Raw genomic sequence first — 17,449 nt, 5'->3', positions numbered from 1 at the left:
GTTAATAAGTTTTAAAACTTAGGAGATAATCACTGACTTTTTGCATAAGATGTTACTGATTTGTGTTTCTCACAAAAATGAAAATGAACACAATTGTTAAATACATCGTTCTCTAGAAATATGCTCTCCTGAGCAGTTTCAGCAGCTGCCAAAAAGATTCAAACTTATCCATACATTTACTAGTGAACTGGGCACGTGGATATTTTGACGTTTTCACTATGTCAGTCTTGTGTAAAGATAAAAAGCAGTGTAAGATTATTGTACAACTTATGACCTAGACTAATGGTAAGACCCATCAGAGTTCAAAGTGAGCATCTGCTCGCTGACCTAAGCAACATTTTTTTTTAAAACTATTAGATACTAGCCTGATCACTTGAGCCAGCATGCTGGGACAAATGGTTCTCTTTCAAGAGCAACTGGCAAGGGAATTGTAGAAGCTTGTTTTAAACATGAAAAGAATAGGACTAAGGCAAAGGCTGTGTCCAGTCCTAGGTAGGAAGTGAAAAAAGAAAATCATCTCCATAGATCATACAGCTTCAATATGCAAGAACTGAAAAGTAAAAACAGAAAAAGCAATAGCAGTAGTAAGTGGGTAAGTAAGTAAGAGAGATACATTATTTCATGTTTAATGCTGATTGTAATGCCATATTAAACAGTCCTAAGATACTTGGGAGTATTTTGACATGCCTTATTTTCCCTTAAACATTTGAAAGAAATATGAGTCTTGATAAAAAATGCAATTCAACTGCAGGCAATAAACTGATTTTATTTAGACAGAATTCAGACCATCCCTATTTTAAGTGGAAAAATCATTACTCCCACCTCATTCCAAAGTTCACCTTAAAATTATATCACAAAGTTTTTTTTTTTTTTTTTTTTTTTTTTTACAGACCAGAAGAAACTGTCTACATCCCAGCCCTCCATCTACTTTTGCGTGGGGTGGGGGAAACCCCAAACCAATAGCCACAGCACAGTATGGACACTCCAAGAAAATATATAGTGTCCTGTCCAAAACACAGCACAACTGGTGCCAGCCATAATACGTTGGCAGTTAGATGGTAAAAGAGAAGAAACAAAATTAAAGGGACACTGTCAAGGTGTCTAGGATTTAAAATTACCTGTTCTGATAGTTACCTTTTTTGGAACATGCCATGCTTGCAATGCCAGAAAGATATAGGTTGTTTTAGTCTAAATTAATGGTTTTTGCAGTTCCTTACTCTGCACTGGGCAGGATAGAACAAGATTAAAAAATGATTTACATTTCCTAGATAGCAATGGACACAGTCATCTTAAATTTATTTCCTAAATCCTTAAGGATTCAGTGCTTTTTATAATTAGTTTAACAACCTGACAGAAAGACTTTAAAATAAATATTTATATGTGTGCACCTACTTATATATTTAAATTATGGATATACACACACATGATTATATTAAAAATAATTGCAACAACATTGTGACTATATTCAATGATATTTGTAAAGAACATATTCAGTTTTATTGAAAGTGGATATTAGACAAACTGCAAAAAATAGTGTATTTAGAAAAGGTGCAAATGATGACTACCTACTTAATGATGTATATATGGATATATCATAAAAATTCTAAAGAGAAACTACTTTACAAGTTAAAGTCCTTTTTTTAAAAAAAAAACTTCAGTTTTAGGATTCATCTTTAAAAGTATCTTTTTAAAACAGTCTAAAATGTGATTTTCTCTGAGCTTGGACATAGAAAAGAAGTGTATGCTGCACCACTATAATTCAGTTCAATTTGGAAATTCTTACAACTTTTCATTATCCTGATTTCAACAACTATCCACTACTAGATGACACAACTATTGAAGTTAAACAACACAACAGCTTTCAGGTATTATTCATTACAATGTACTTCTTAGAGGTTTTCTAATAAAACATTGTCTCCCTTTCAAACTTTTCCACAACCAGCAACAGCAAGGAACAAAAAAAATTCTCAGACAACAAGGGGCAGACAGGGTTGAAGAATGCCCAAAATGAAAATTCATAGCTAGTCTCCTTTTTTCTCAACAGAATCTAAAAAGCAATAACGTGCCCCCAGGGAATGAAGGAGGATTCAATTTTCCATTTAGTATAGGAAAAAGTAGCTTAGTGGCTACCTGTTCTGTAACATCTTTCCACCAATCTTCGGATAAGAAGAGATGAAAAGGTCAGTTCTGTAGCACTGCAGAAAGTTGGACAACCTTGTAAAAGTCATACAAATCTCCTTACATAATTGTATGATAAAAGAAGGAATTGTTTATATAGCTGTTATTTCACCTATATAAACCTTTATTCCTCTGTAGGCGCCATCATTTTATCTTATACAGAAGAATTTAAAGACCATAGAGATGAAAAACCTCAGTTAAAGCTGAGAAATAATCCAACATAACACATAAATTATATTTCATTGAGAGCACATGATAAAGCAGGATTCCATTGGAAAGAAGAAGGCAGGAAGATAACATACTTGTGACATGAAAAATCTTGGCAAGTATCGAGCAGAAATCAAGATTGTATCGAGACTTGTCTTGAGGCAATAAGGAACATGACTCACGCCATGGACTGAAAAGAGACTGGTGGTCGTCAAGAGTCCACATGATGGTGATAGGAGTCCTACAGACTGTTTCAGAGTCAAAAGCCTACCTTCCTGAGGCACTGTCATTGAATTCACTAGTCAGATTATGAGATAATATTAATACCCTTTCCATTAGCTTACTACTACTACTTGTGTGTATCCTCTCTCACCTCAGCTGACACAGACAATGTTTATTAGGTTTGTGCTGGTATGTTCCACCTTCTTAAAATGAAGGAAGTATCCTCGTTTGAAGTCCTCAGCTGTTGGGAGGAAAACACTGGATTTCGGTACAATTCTAGAACCTGTTGAACCATGACTTTTGTGTGCACATATTCAAAAATGAAAAAAAAAAGCATGCCTCTTCTTTGCATCTAAATTAGGTCAAAGATTCAGTATAAAAGAGAAAGTGATTATATAATCACAGTAGCCGGCCCATTTGCAATCTTCTTTACTGTTTTTCCTTTCAGTGGTTGAGGACAAAAGAGGCATAAGATCATTTCAGATAATGTCTCCCACTTCTTTCTGAAAGACTTCACATATTCCTTAGATAAAAGTCATTAGAACACACTAAATTTGTACCATCTCTGAGAGCTTCTTAGCTCACTTCAGAGACAAAGCAGCCACAGCCTATTGCTTTGATTCTCTTTTGTCCAAAATTCTTTTGTTATTCTATCAGATTTGGATGCAATCAGCTTCATCAGCACATTCCAGGATGACCCAAAACTCACTAGGAAAAAGTAAATATAGGATCCAACTGAACATGACAAGCCAGTTCTTTTCTAAGGCAAATCCCGTCAAATTAAGCCGGAGGCTTCTGAAAGTGTGAGCAGTAATCTTTCCTGGCAGTACTAAATGAAGGTTTATTTAGTGCTGCAAGAGCATATGAGGATCTTTTTAATAAACATGTGCACATACATGTGCATCACCTGCAATTCCAAATCAGTCTTGACTAAAGCAGCCTTCTTTGTAGTTCATGGATACATTATATTGGTAAAAGCATACTAAAATTAGAGGGGGTATTTGCTAATATACTTCGTATCACCTCTCCAGATTATTATTCCCCTTTGAATTCATAGTTCAGATATGATCCCCTAAACACAGTCTAGCATTTTTATTAATGATTGACTTCCCTAAACAAAAAAAATCAAATAGTGATTTTATCTGTAACAAAGGTTGATTAAGAGGTGTATGTATAATGAATTACACCACTGCACTGGACAAAAGCACAGAGAGCTGTGCGTCCCAATGAAAACCATCCTTGCCTAAAAATCAGGTGAAATTTTGCCTTAGAAGTACACTCTCTGATAGAACACTGATGTGGTTTTCTGATAATAAATCACTGAATGTTTTGTATGTAGAGCATGTCAAAGGAAATATCAGTTTCATGATCAGCTACTGAATTGTACTTTAGAAGTGTATTTTTGGTATATTTAATTACATATTCTATTTTGCTTATGTGGGTTTTTTGAGCTTTTTTATTTTGGGGGAGAGTACATATTCAGAATTTATTTCCAATGGTAGCAAAATTGCGTAAATACGTTTAAGAAATTTTAAATAATAAATTTGCAGACCTGAGTATAAGAGATCTGAAAAGAATGTCTTCAGCCAGCACAAGTATATACTTGGTAATGGATATCACCAAGAAAACTTCAGCTGAATTAACAAGGATATTTTAAATCTTTAAGTAAAAGTGGGTATTCAAAGCAAATTCTTATTTAATGTTAACTACAAGTAAGTTATTTATACATGAATCAGGTGAGAAAACTCAACACTGTTCTTCAACTGAAAGCCTTTTTATTTCATGTAGTAAAAACCAACACTTATGAAAGTTAGCTTGCCATCTGAGAGTAAGGTAAAAGTAGATTTGTCTTGAGGAAAGCCTCAAATGTAGACTTTTTTGCTTTCCTTTTACAGAACCTAAAAGGTAGCTTCTCAGTCAAAACTCTTCAACATCCTACACAGTCTTTCATCTTAAACCCTGAAAGAAGGCACCATGAGATTAACTGTAAATTATCAGTGAAATTAAAGACAGTCTATAAATATATCTCCTTCATGTCTCCCTACATTGAAACAACTACCTTCTTTAACATCATGCAGGTCTCCTGGAGGTCCTAGTGGAAAGGATATAAATCATTCTATTGCAGGCTCTCTGGTCTAGGAATACATGATTCAATATCAGAGAACTTGCCAGTGCTGGCACATGTGATGGCAGCTAAAGCCTTTCAGGTAAAAGTCTGCAAAACAGGAGGCTATCGTCTGATAGTATATGGGACTCTGAATAATATAGTCTGAACTCTTCAAGACCCTAATGAAAAGGCACCAAGAGACAGGTATGTGTACATTTCTTTCCTTAACAAAGAAAAATATCCTTTGTTAATGTGTCATTCTTTCCTATGCTATTAAAACAACAGTTTTAGTGTGAGATTCACTTCTAGTTCCCCTTTCCCCAGAAGACCAGAACCGTTGCTACTTATTCCACACATACTCAATCTATACTACAGCATATATCCTGAAACCATGTTCTTGGGTGCACTAAGCCTACACCCTCAGGTGATGAACTTACGCTCTCTTCATGCAGTAACCAATTTTCCCCACTTGAAAATGCCCCCCCTCAAAAAAAAACCCAAAGAAACCCAAAAAACATAGCCTGCTTGCACAGCTGAATCAAGACAACCTCTTGGAGACTCCTGAATGCTCTCCATTAGCCCCCATCTCTGTCTGAGCCCATCTGGATAGCAAAAGATATGTATCAGTTTGCTGATCAATATCAGTTTACGCATCTGTTTGCAGGGGTTTCAGCAACAGCTGGACTGCTTTATAGTTCTTCAATGACAGCTTTCCAAATTCTCCCCTACGCTCGCATATACTTTTCTTGTAGGTTTACCTTTTTTTAGATCAACCACATTACTCCTTTATCTATGGAAGGCCTTGTAGCTATGGAAAGCAGGACAGAATTGTTCTCTCAGAAATAAGCAAATTATTCTAGTTTTTAAAAATGTGTGATCTAGGTTTTTATGACAGCATAAAGACTTTTGCTGCCAACCATAGCTACTTTGCTAAGACAGTTGTAATTATATCACTGTTATCCTTCACTACACAACAGGAAGAATCAAAAAGTTGTACAAACTAGGTGAAAAGAAGAAAAATGAGAAAAATAAAAGCTGTGTTAAATATCTACTGTGCCAACAGTTTATAGGTCAAATAAGAATTGATTTCTTAGTAGTAACATCTCACCTTTCAGCTAAATTGTCTGAGACTGAGAATATGCCTTCTGTTTATATAGTTGTTTTTTTAATAAAAAAAAGAGCAGCAGAGAGTGTTTTTCATACAAAATCACAGTATCTGTAGAGGATAAGTTAACTGAACAAGTACAATTGATATGTTGAATTCATGTACCTAAACAAACAACAGATATTCTACAGATAATCTCTGTTAAGTAATAAAATAAACATACTTATTCCAACCCAATATTTCTATATCTCTGACAAGACAGGAGTAGTATTCTGGCGGCCGTGGTATATGCAGCTCTGGTGTATTCTTTAAGGCAATTTCCTGTTTAAAAGAGGATTAAAACATCATTAAGAGACATTTCAATATTTTTGCATCCATTTAGTCATGTGATTTTTGTAATTCATTCAAAAATATTAAGCTTATGTAAAATTAACTGTACACTGCATTTGTTTTGTTATAGCCTCCAGCTAAAGCAGACAAAGAAGCTGTTTGGTAAATTACTTTAGATAGTGGTAATGAAAACATCTGCAATTTAAAAAAAAAACACAGATGTTGACAACATAGTCTTCACGTGCAAGTATCAAGCATGCCTCTTTTTTCAGCTAATAAATTTGAAGTCAAGCATCTTGATGGAAGGAACATTTCAAAAGAAGGTTGTATTAAGCCCACAGCTCTCTCCTGGGCTCCACAGCCACAGAGATGGTCCAAGCTTAAAAACAAAACAAGTAAGGAAAATAAAAAAAAGGGGAGGGGGTAAGAGAGGTACAAGTTAACAGCTGGGCAAAACATTACTACATTACTGATGCTTCACCATGAACAAGATTTTTTCATTGTTACTACACTGAACGTTGTACTGAGATACGAGGTGAGAGACAACTGTCATAAATTGAAAAAGGGGGGTTCCAACAGAATATAATGAACAGCTTTCTCACTATGATGACAATTAAGCATTGAAATAGGTTGTCCAGGGAGGCTGCAGAATCTCCATCCTAGGAGGTTTTGAAGATAAAGACCTCAGCAGAGGATAAAGACCAGATAAAGACCTCAGCAACCTGGTCCAAATTCAGTGTTGACCCCACTGTGAGCGGGAAGTTGGACTAGAGACCAGCCTCGCTCCTAAGCAGAATGATTCCATGATGAAATGGAATCCAACTGAAAAACAAATCAATCTTCGGGACAATTCTGTTAAAATAATAAAAGTGGCACTCTGACAGATGAGCAAAGGATAAACCATGAGAAAAGACTGTAACAGTATTACTTTGTTCTTACTGCAACAAATCTCTGTTCGCCTTCCAAAGACTGAATATACATGCTTTGATTTAAAAGCAAGATCAGCTTGTACAAGCATAGCCAATAAGTTCATGTCTTCCATCTATTCAATCTACTGCAGAGTTGAGCTACTCATGAAGCAAGTTCTGAACCACCATTTTACAGTTAACATTTAATGGCAAATGACTTTTGCAAAATATGCCTTGAAACATCCCACTGTAAAAATATAAAATCCAGAGGTGCAGTTCAGCACTGACTTTGTCAACCAACGTAAGTCTCCTTCACTCACAAAGAATGTGTCAAATCTTCTACCAGACTAACCCTGCCCTTCAATATGAAAGTCACTGTAATACAGGTGCAAGACAATGCAAAACCATTTCATTATTTAAAATGGAATGTAAGAAATTAATTTCATCATATCAGACAACTGCTCTTGGTACTACAAGAGTGTCATACAGCAAAAAAGAGATTTTGAAAACATGAGAGAAGAGGTTTCTTTGTGCTTGACGGATGAGAGAGGGAAGGAGATGCATTCAGGGCATTCCACTGCCCACGTGGAATGTACAGTGAAGTCATGGGAGAGGGATTTCCCAGCCATCTAGGAATCACTAAATAATGCTGGGATTAAGATACTATTGTAATCATGATGCCACATACTATCAGTAAAACTGCCTATTATGATTGATTGCTGTAATTACTTTACATCACCTCTAAACCATTCTACTTTAGGATTTTGTGCAGTGAATGGATAGCTATCAGACTCTCTATAAAGTCTCAGAAACAGTGCAGAACGCACTGCAGCAAGCTTCTATTGTAAGTTAGAAACAGCTGAGTAATTTCTGAAGATAATTATCAAAAATCAGTGATACATTTTCCAGTTGTGTTTGTTTTATGATTAAAAAAGCATTCCAAAAGAGTAAGTGAAGTGCAAAAGAACTTTTCAAAACACAAGTGGCTGTCCTTTCAAAAAAGTTCTTGACTGGGAAGCAAATGTGATTGGAAAATAGTATGTCACAAGCTGTGATGTTTTTTCAGAAGCTGAAGCTTTGCACAGTTGATACCCATAAACAAAGGGAGAGAGGGAGAGAGAAGGGACAAGACTATTAATGCACTGATTAATGCTACAAACAGTTTTTCTAGTGTTACCAGGGGGATATCTTTTGGCTAGGTCAACACTTTTCCCAAAAATAAAGCTAGTCACTGTGGATATTTAAAAAAATCTACCAGCTGCAACTCTTAACTGTACTTCTCAGATCCTGGCTACTTCTCAACATAAGGATATCTACCCACTATTTACAAGATTTCTCTTGATATGGGATTGTTAAAAAAAATTATACCCCAATTTCTACTCTCTTTGTTTATCCATCACTTAAAAAGCTTGAGTTCAGAGGTGTTCAGCAGTTCTTTGGAAACCTGAAGAGGAAAAATTCCTACTCCTTTCTCTTGGTAATACATATTTCTAATCAAAACCTAAGGACTAGCATAAGATCAGGCAATCTGAACAGAGTTTGGGAGCTGGAACTATTGGAACTTGCATGACAATAATAGGGAACCAAAGTCTTCACCATGCCTGCTGTGAGATAAAACTGCAATTATAAGTTACTGGAAAATCAATGCAGAGCAGAAATGTTATAAAGCTTCAGAGTTTTTTCAGAAATATCCAATTAATATCTCATTCTGACATCACATTACATGACATGTAAATCACGTGGCCAGAAAATACATTTTCAGGCTACAGCTGGCTGTCTGACTACAAAGAAAATGCTAATATTTTTTTAAAAAGACAATAAATCCTCCAAGCAATACAGAACAGAAGAAAAATCAGTTTTCCAGAGAAAACTCTCATTGCAATTGCAGACTCTTACAAAATGGTAGCAAAATATCCCATATTTTTATGAGAGGAAATAAAAATGTCAAGAAATACCAAGCAAAAAAAGTAATGCTATAAGCAAAATATTTATGTTAGTACAATTACTGTGGTGACCAACTTCAGGATATCTGCTTTAAGATTTTAAACTTTTTTTTTTAAGCCTTTACTCTTGATATAAAAAGAGATGACCTTACAAACTCTATGATTTAGTTTGGAACTAAAAATAGTATTTTTCTATTATTTACACATACAGATAATACAGAAATTCTGGCAAAACAATCACCTCTCCCAAATTCTCCTACGCTGTCTTTAGTTGCTGTTTTCTCTATCGGCATTCAGGATCACTGCATGGTGTGAAACATTTTACTATTTTGAACAAATTATACTTTCAATACATTCTCATTTTCTCAGGGCTTATGTATCCAGACAAATAGATCGGCATAACTATTGTGAAATATTCCACAATAGCCACATGTGGATGTTCTTATGTCTTCTTCCAAGTGCCTTTGTCTGGTTTAGCTTAATCCAGTTTGGCAGGGATTAACCAACTTCGAACAAAGGCATTCCTAGTATAGAGCACGTGTGTAATAAAAGGAGAGTATTTTTGTTGCTGTTTTGAAAAATACTTATTGTGTTTTATTTCTAAATTAAGTAGGGTATGAATGTAACTATTCTTTGTAGAGAAGGCCTATAAAGTAAAATTTTCTAACTCACATCAAAATATCAAATTCATGTTGTTAACCAAAACTTCGCTACTTTTATAATCCCTGACTAAAAAACTTTTGATAAAGAATAAACAGAAGTCTCCACAATACAAAAGAAAGCTTTCTACATTTATGGATCAAGCTGTCATGCAGGTGAAAGCACCTTTAGCAATCCACTGATAGTGCACACTCTCTTTGTATGATTATAAGCCTTCTTTACCACCTGGACAATACCAGAAATTCCAATAAGAGCATTGTAAAGAGAAAGCTTTTATACCTAACCAAGCTAGATCACTTGCTGGAATTTTGTTTTTTTCTAAAACAATCCATTTTCTAAAGAGTTCATTCAGTTAAAATCTTAAAGGGTATTTATGTAAATATTATGTAAGCAGCATGTACACAAAATTGTCTCTTTTTTAACTATCTGTCAAATGGTAAACTGTAAAAAAATTGAAAGTGAAAACCAAATCTTTAAGAACACCCCTTCTCCCACATACGTATTACGTTACTTACCATAACAGTTTTCAGCTCCACCAAAAAACTGACAAGATCCGGACAGCTGTGCAGCCTCTGGAGACAACACAGTATCAGTTCATTTTCTTCATCTCATAACCTTTTGTGGTAAACAGTTTTAGTCTAACTAGGTATTTTTCCGGTATTGTGAAAACAACCAACATAGAGAAAAAGCACAGCATGTTTAAACGTTCAATTAAAGAACAAACCTCTCAGAGTACGGGGAATTTTACTGACAAATAAACACTATCTTTGTCAAGTAATGTTGCATAATACATTTATATAGTTTATGAAGACTTTGCTCCTTCTTTATTTATGAAGACATTTATAAAGACTTTAGTCTTCACCAACGAGAACAGAAGCTTTTGAATTACTCAAAAATCCTGTCTGTTTAGCTACTTTTTTTTTTTTAATAAAAAATGATGAACTCTGCAGACCTCTACCTTTTGCTGCTGTACATGTTTAAGGACCCCTGCCTGTCTTCAGATGCTGTACATGTTTATGCTTCAGTTTCCTCAACTCTGTACCTTTGGATACTATGGAGTCACCACCCTTGTTCTACAAAGGGGTACACAGTCCGTGAGATGCAGTATTTCAAATAGCACATGTCGCTTCTTAGAAACACAACATTCGTCTTGACTGCAGACTTGTGCCCTTGCCCCAGAGTTTCTTCTGGATAGGGAGGCTGAACTAAGATTACCTGGCCATCTACAATACAGAATTAGCTAGATATATCCACAATTTATGTTAATTTTCTTCTTTGTATTATGAACTGTTTATTAAAAAAGGAGGAAAAAATCTTTTTCTAATTGAAGAATTAAAGAAAAATTCCAGTAAGATGTCAGCTGTCATTTAATAAAATCTGTTCTATCTCCAAAATATAAAGGTTGAAGAAAAATAAATATTTACCAGAGCCTATCCATCTCTCTTTAGCTCAGCCTGCAAATCCTCAGACATTTCAAAATAATGAATCTTGGTTATACAATGAAAGAAGAGTTCTTTAACACTTTTAGACTGGGTGGATGAGTATAAGCTTTTCAGAATTACTCTAACTATAAATTTAGACAGAAAAAGCTTTAAAAGTAGTATACCTGCTTTAAAATATGCTGATATCCATGCAGTATCTTCTTTAGGTGCCAGCTACACTCTATCCTAGACAAATAGTATTTTGTATGAATTTTAAATGCAGATTCATCATTTTTAGACAGAATCAAAAAATCTGATACACATTAACACAAAAGTTTTTCCTCAAAAACACAAAGGAAGTAAAATTTCTTTGAGTTTTCATATTCAGTTATTTAAAATCTTCAAATGTCATGATCCATAGTTCATTAAAAATTAATAAGCAGACATTTACCCACAAAAGCCTCCATTCTTTGTTGAAAACAACAACATAATTCTTGCAAGTTAATATGACTTCATAAAACATACCAATGTTTAAAAATGGTATCCTGAAAATGTCAGAGTTAACTATAATGTAGTTCTAAGTATCCAACCTAAAATGTAATAAAGCTATCTAGTATCACATCTGTTCACAGTTTAGAACAGGCCAGCCCATGTAGAAGTATAGAATAGAATATGAAAGACTAATTGTGCCTATGTGTGCATATACACAATACACACACATACTCACATATGCACAATGTTAAACAATTGCACCAGTAAGAACAGGGTTTTAAAAGAAATGATCAGTAACACCAATTAATATGTACTAACATGAAAGAAAAAATTATGGTTGGTGTGGCTTTTTTAACTTGAAACATTATTGCTTTAACATAGATCTTTGCACTGATTTTTCTGTTTCCCAAATGGTGACATATAAATACAGTCTGATTTAAATGAACACTTCTGTGTTTTCAAGTACATTGATTTTTATATAAACACAACCAATTAATTCCAACAGGTTTCAAAGTTAATTAAGAACAAAATATTTTGATATAGGCAATGTTTATTGTCAGTATTTATTAACACTGATGCTGTAGGACGCTGTACAACCCTGTTGCTGTGTGATTTTAAGTTGAAAACAGTAAGAATTACCAAATTTGACAAAAAATTATAATTCATAAGTATATCTATCACTGCTTTTATCAAAATAAACCTTTTGTTACTGCACTTATAAATTTTTTTCAAAAACTATCTTACCTTGCATTTTTCAGTTGAAAATCCATTGGTAGCAGTATCCTGACATGGAAGTCTCTACCCTTGAAAATAAGCATTTAATTGATAGGAAGGTCAACAACGAAAAATCATTAGACACTAGGGAAAGTCTTAGTAGGAGTGGCTACTAAGAGAGAAACTTTTACTTATCTGTGTTTCAAGAATGTTTTTCAGAATTATTACAGAGAATTTCTTCATTTAGAAAAAAAGAAACATGAATGACAGGTGGAAACTGGCACTTATAATTCACAGAATTCAATAAGAGCTCTTCAATACATCATGTTTCATTAAGCAAAAACAATACCTTTTACAACAAAAAAAAACCCATTATCCAAATCTGGACAAAACCAAGAAATATAATCTTATCCAAGCCATGCTGAAATATACAAAAGTCTTTCTTCAACTCTAGTTAGTTAGAGGAGACTTTTATCATAAAAGTACTTCACTAAAAGAAACTTGGGCACTGATCCACAACACATTTCAGCAAGGTTTTAGAAACTAAACACAAACAGTCCCACCTACATGAATGTAAGAACTGTATCAATAGAAAAAAAAAAAAAAAAAAGTGAGGCTACTCTTCAATGCAACCCACTTGTGGTATTTTCAGTTTTCCTGATTTCTGATCCTTCCTCTACTGTCTTATGCAGTGATCAAAATGGTACTGAAGTAAAGGCTTGTGAATGGGTTTAACACCACCCTGTAGTGAAAGGGGCAGTTAAGTCATCTCAAAACTTTTGTTTCAGACTCTCAACGTTCCATCTCTAAACACGATGACTTATGACCACAAATTCTGAGATTTTTCAGAAGGAAGTTAAGAACAACAACAGATTTCCTTCTATGATAGGATGACTGACTCGGTGGATGCTCTTTATCTTGACTTCAATACGGCTTTCGACACTGACTCCTGTAACAACCTCATAGGCAAGCTGACGAAGTACGAGCTAGATAAGTGGTCAGTGAGGTGGACTGAAACCTGGGCTCAACTCCGGGGTCAGAGGGTTGCCACCAACTGCACAAAGCCCAGCTGGAGACCAGCCACTACTGATGTCCCCTCAGAAGTCGATACTCAGGCCAGCACTGTTTCACATCTTCATTAATGACCTGGATGAAGGGACAGAGCACACCCTCAGCAAGCATGCTGATGACTCTAAATGGGGAGCAGTGGCTGATCCACCAGACGGCTGTGCTGCCATTCACAGCATCCTCAACAGGCTGGAGAGATGGGCACAGGGGAACCTCATGCAGTCCAACAAGGGAAGAGCAAAGTCCTGGTCCTACACCTGGACAGGAACAACCCCATGCACCAGAGCAGGCTGGGGACTGACCAGCTGGAGAGCAACTCTGCAGAGAAGGCCCTGGGGCTCCTGGTGGACGACAAGTTGACCATGAGCCTGCCATGTGCCCTCGCAGCAAAGGCGGCCAACAGCCACCTGCGCAGCACTGAGAGCGGTGCCAGCAGGTCAAGGGAGATGATCCTTGCCCTTCACTCAGCACTGATGAGCCCACACCTGGAGTGCTGTGCTCCCCAGTACAGGACAGACATGGACTTCCTGGAGCGAGTCCAGCAAAGGGCCGCAAGGATGATTAAGGGAATGGAGCATGTCTCACACCACAAGAGGCTGAGAGAGCTGGGACTCTTCAGCCTGGAGAAGAGAAGGCTCAGGGGGATCTCATCAATGCTTAGAAGTATCTGATGAGAGGGTGCAAGGAAGTCAAGGCCTAACTCTTTTCAGTGGTGCCCAGCAACAGGATGACGATGGGACAATGGGCACAAATTGGAATACATACAGGAAATTTCACTTAAAGATAAGAAAGAATCTTTTTTTACTCTGAGAGTGGCTGAACACGGGAACAGACTGCCCAGAGACACAGTGGCATCTCCATCCTTGGAGATATTCAAAATGCGACTGGGCATGGTCTTGAGCAACCTGGTCTAGCTGACCCTGCTTGAGCAGAGGGAGTTGGACTAGAAGATCTCCAGAGGTCCCTTCTAACCTCAGCGATTCTGTGATTCTCACAAGCAAGAACATACTTCTTTCCAGACTGAATACAGCCCGTTGGCACATCAGTTGCTTTCAAACTCCAAAGCTAATGTTTATAGTATGCCTCAATTAAACATATAACTTCTGACTTTGCTACGTAATGACCTTAGTCCTGATCCAAAAAATCACATCTGACAGCAGCCACTCACAATCCAACCTTTACATCAACTCCAGGATGTATTCTAACACAACGAGCATTTTAAAAAATACAGGTGTTAAGAGTAATGGAAATAAGAACACATGCTTGCAAATGAATTTTAAAAATTAAAGGAATCTGCAAAAACCTTCCTGAAATCAGACAGGAAAACTATGGTTTTGAAAATGCAACTGTGACATAGTCCATGCCTTTTGATTTTTATTTATTTTTACAGAAGAAAATCCCATGCTATTTCTAGATGAAAGTACAGGTGTTAAATACCATTTCTGCTGTGTGCACATGCACGTGTGTGATGTTTTAAGGAACTATGGCTGTAGTGTCAGTGCACAGTGCTCTGATGGCAAACTTGGCTTAAGAGCATCCACCCTCAACCTGTCTCTAGCTGTTCTCCTCCTTGTACAATTTACCACATCCTCAGATCTACGCGTCTTTACTCCGTTTGTGAACCAAGCCGACAAGAGGCAGCACAGGCCCCGCGCCTGGCCAGAAAGCGAGCTGCCGCGGGAAGCGGCCGCCCCGGGCCCAGGCAGCCCCCAGGCCCGGCAGCGCGGTGCCGACCAACGGCTGCGGGCGCCCACGAGCGCAGGCGGGTGGGGCGGGGGGGAAGGGGGGGGGGGGGCTCCGCGCGCCGCTGTAACGGCCGCCGGCCCAACCGCTCGGGCGGGCCCCGGGGCGGGGGAAGCCCGCGCGCGCCGCAGTACCTGCGCGGTGAGGAAGCCCTCGTAGGCCGTGCCCTCCCGGTTCTGCGGCAGCAGCAGCGGGCACTGGCGGAGCACGGCCCACGGGGCGGCCATGCCGCGCCGCTCTACTCCCCTCAACTTCCCGGCACAGCCGTTCGAATCGAACGCGCCGCCGGCGCAGGCCCCGCCCCCGCCGCCAGCCGGCGCACGCGCGGGGGGGCGGGGCGGGCGCGCGGCGCGGCCGTTGGGGCGGGCGCGCGCCGGCCGTTGCCAGCCGTTGCCCTAGAGGCGGTGCTGTGAGGCGGGTGGTGCTGTGGGAGGGCCTCGGTGAGTAGCGGTTTCCAGCGCTCGGAGGAGTGCGGCTGTCGGGGAGCCGAGCCGGCGTGTGCTGTAAGCGAGCCCCAGAGCGTCCTCACACCTTCACACATCCTGAGGGGACGAGCGCCCTGGGCTAAGGAGAGCCCTGGAGCAGTGTGTGTGTGTCCCAAGCCGAGGAAGGGGTCGCTTCTGGCCCATCTGGTTTATATGTTGCTCCTCCAGGAATTGTACAGGTCTTTCCCTATGGAGGGTGGTAAGAGCTCTGCTGCCCCACTCGCCCAGGTCTTGGGATAAATGCCTTTCTCACTTTTCTGTGTTGGCTGTTGCTGGAATCTAACAGTTGCCATATTGAGGAGAGCCCAGAGAAAGAGTTAAGAAAGATGATTTTTAGTTTTTTACCTATATTGTAGGGTTTCCTGTAACATAGGAATAGGTGGCAGGAATCCCTAAAACCTTGCATACAACTGAGGTTGCAGCAGGCTGAGCATCACGCGAAATAGAGTGAGAGGCAGTTTTTGCCTGAATGGTATGTTTGAGAGAGAAAAAGCAGCTTAAAAAAGCAATAAATAACTTACCAAAGTCACTTAAGAGGTGTGTTACAGGGTTAGCAGCTGAATCTCAGGAATCTGCAAGGCTGCTTCCCTTGCAAACAAGAGGAAGCGTAATCTGATTAACCTACATCACATTAGGAAGGTTTGTAGGAGAACCATGTATTTATAGACCAGCTGATAAAGGTTCTGTTGTTGGACATGGTGAGATGAGACTATGCCTAGAAGCTTGTCAACTTTTCCAGCTGTATCATCTAACAGAAGAGGTTATTTCTCCCAACCTACCTTGAATCTCTTATGTCTTCAAACCAACACTTCTCAATGCTGTAGAAAAGAGTTCAGAAGAGTTCGCAGAATATAGAAAAGGCAGTATTAGTTGTGAGGAGCTTGGTTGTTGCAGGCCAGGGAAATGAGAAGTGGCTGCAATTACTTGCTGTAAGTTTTTACGGCAGAGAACCACTGTCTCTGTTTAATTGCTGGCAGCAGATCAGTTCCTCCAGGACAGGAGGAGAATTGGAGGGGAAGTGAAGAGAAAGACAAGAATGTACTTGCTGCTAGTTCTCATTTCTGTGGCTTGGGAGAGCTGCATTTTGTTCATTCAGGATGATTGCATGGAAATAGATGGGTAGTCTTATGTTGTTGCAGTGGCTGAAATACTGCTAATATGTGAGGACAGGGAATGAAGATGAAGCCTTGTTTACTCATTTGAAACAGATGTCAAAGTTCCTGTGTTCTCTTTGTATTCTGCCACAGTTTGTCCTATCCAAATTCTGCCAATGACTTGCTATGGCTTCATCCAAGCATCAGATGTACTGTGTGCTAAAAAAAAGCCAATTGCGAGGTGAAAGCAGAGTCCCAAGAATTGCCATATAAATTCTTCATTATATTAAATTTTTCAGGAATTTGCAATAATAAAAGTATGTACTCGGTGCTGGTTAACATGTTTTTACACCTTGCAAATGTCACTGATGATTTCCAAATTTCCAGCAAATTATCAGTGTTACTGAGCAAGACACGTTCTAGCAGTTCACTTCCTTTGCAAGTACAAATGTTGCTCTAGTCACCTTTTTTGCTTCAAAGAACTCTGGCCAGATTAAGTTACCAATTCAAAAAACATTTTCTGAATATATGCACAAACAGTTTTTAAATGGTATTATGTTTAAGCTGTGTGTCCATGGTTGGCTCACTAATGCTGTTCACGTGCGTTTTATTACCAACATGGCTCACCTGGAGCAGTTAATGCAATGCTTCATAGTAAATTGCATCCTTCATATTATTTATTAATTTGAGGTTGATCAAAACATTTATTCTCTTGAGTTGTTTTGTCTCACTATGCATTACACCAGAAATTACCTTATTTAATTACTAAGTA

General features: G+C 38.2%; 1 protein-coding gene across 2 annotated transcripts in view; it reads right to left on the bottom strand.

Annotated features, from left to right (window-relative positions):
* FANCL (FA complementation group L) overlaps positions 1-15,426 on the bottom strand; it is a 41,090-nt gene extending 25,664 nt beyond the window's left edge. For both annotated transcript variants that reach the window (XM_026099268.2, XM_026099269.2), the window contains exons 1-5: positions 15,233-15,426; positions 12,318-12,376; positions 11,267-11,327; positions 10,176-10,232; positions 6,043-6,140 (exon numbers count right to left, since the gene is read on the bottom strand). In XM_026099268.2, the coding sequence (XP_025955053.1) occupies positions 6,043-6,140; positions 10,176-10,232; positions 11,267-11,327; positions 12,318-12,376; positions 15,233-15,325 (368 nt within the window). In that variant the 5' untranslated portion in view covers positions 15,326-15,426. The remainder of the gene's footprint in view (positions 1-6,042; positions 6,141-10,175; positions 10,233-11,266; positions 11,328-12,317; positions 12,377-15,232) is intronic.
* Between the last annotated feature and the right edge of the window lie 2,023 nt (positions 15,427-17,449).

Source organism: Dromaius novaehollandiae, chromosome 3, assembly GCF_036370855.1.
Source record: "Dromaius novaehollandiae isolate bDroNov1 chromosome 3, bDroNov1.hap1, whole genome shotgun sequence".
Taxonomy (NCBI): Eukaryota; Metazoa; Chordata; class Aves; order Casuariiformes; family Dromaiidae; genus Dromaius; species Dromaius novaehollandiae.
The sequence above is the reverse complement of the archived record's forward strand: the minus strand, read 5'-3'. Positions and strand labels throughout refer to the sequence as shown.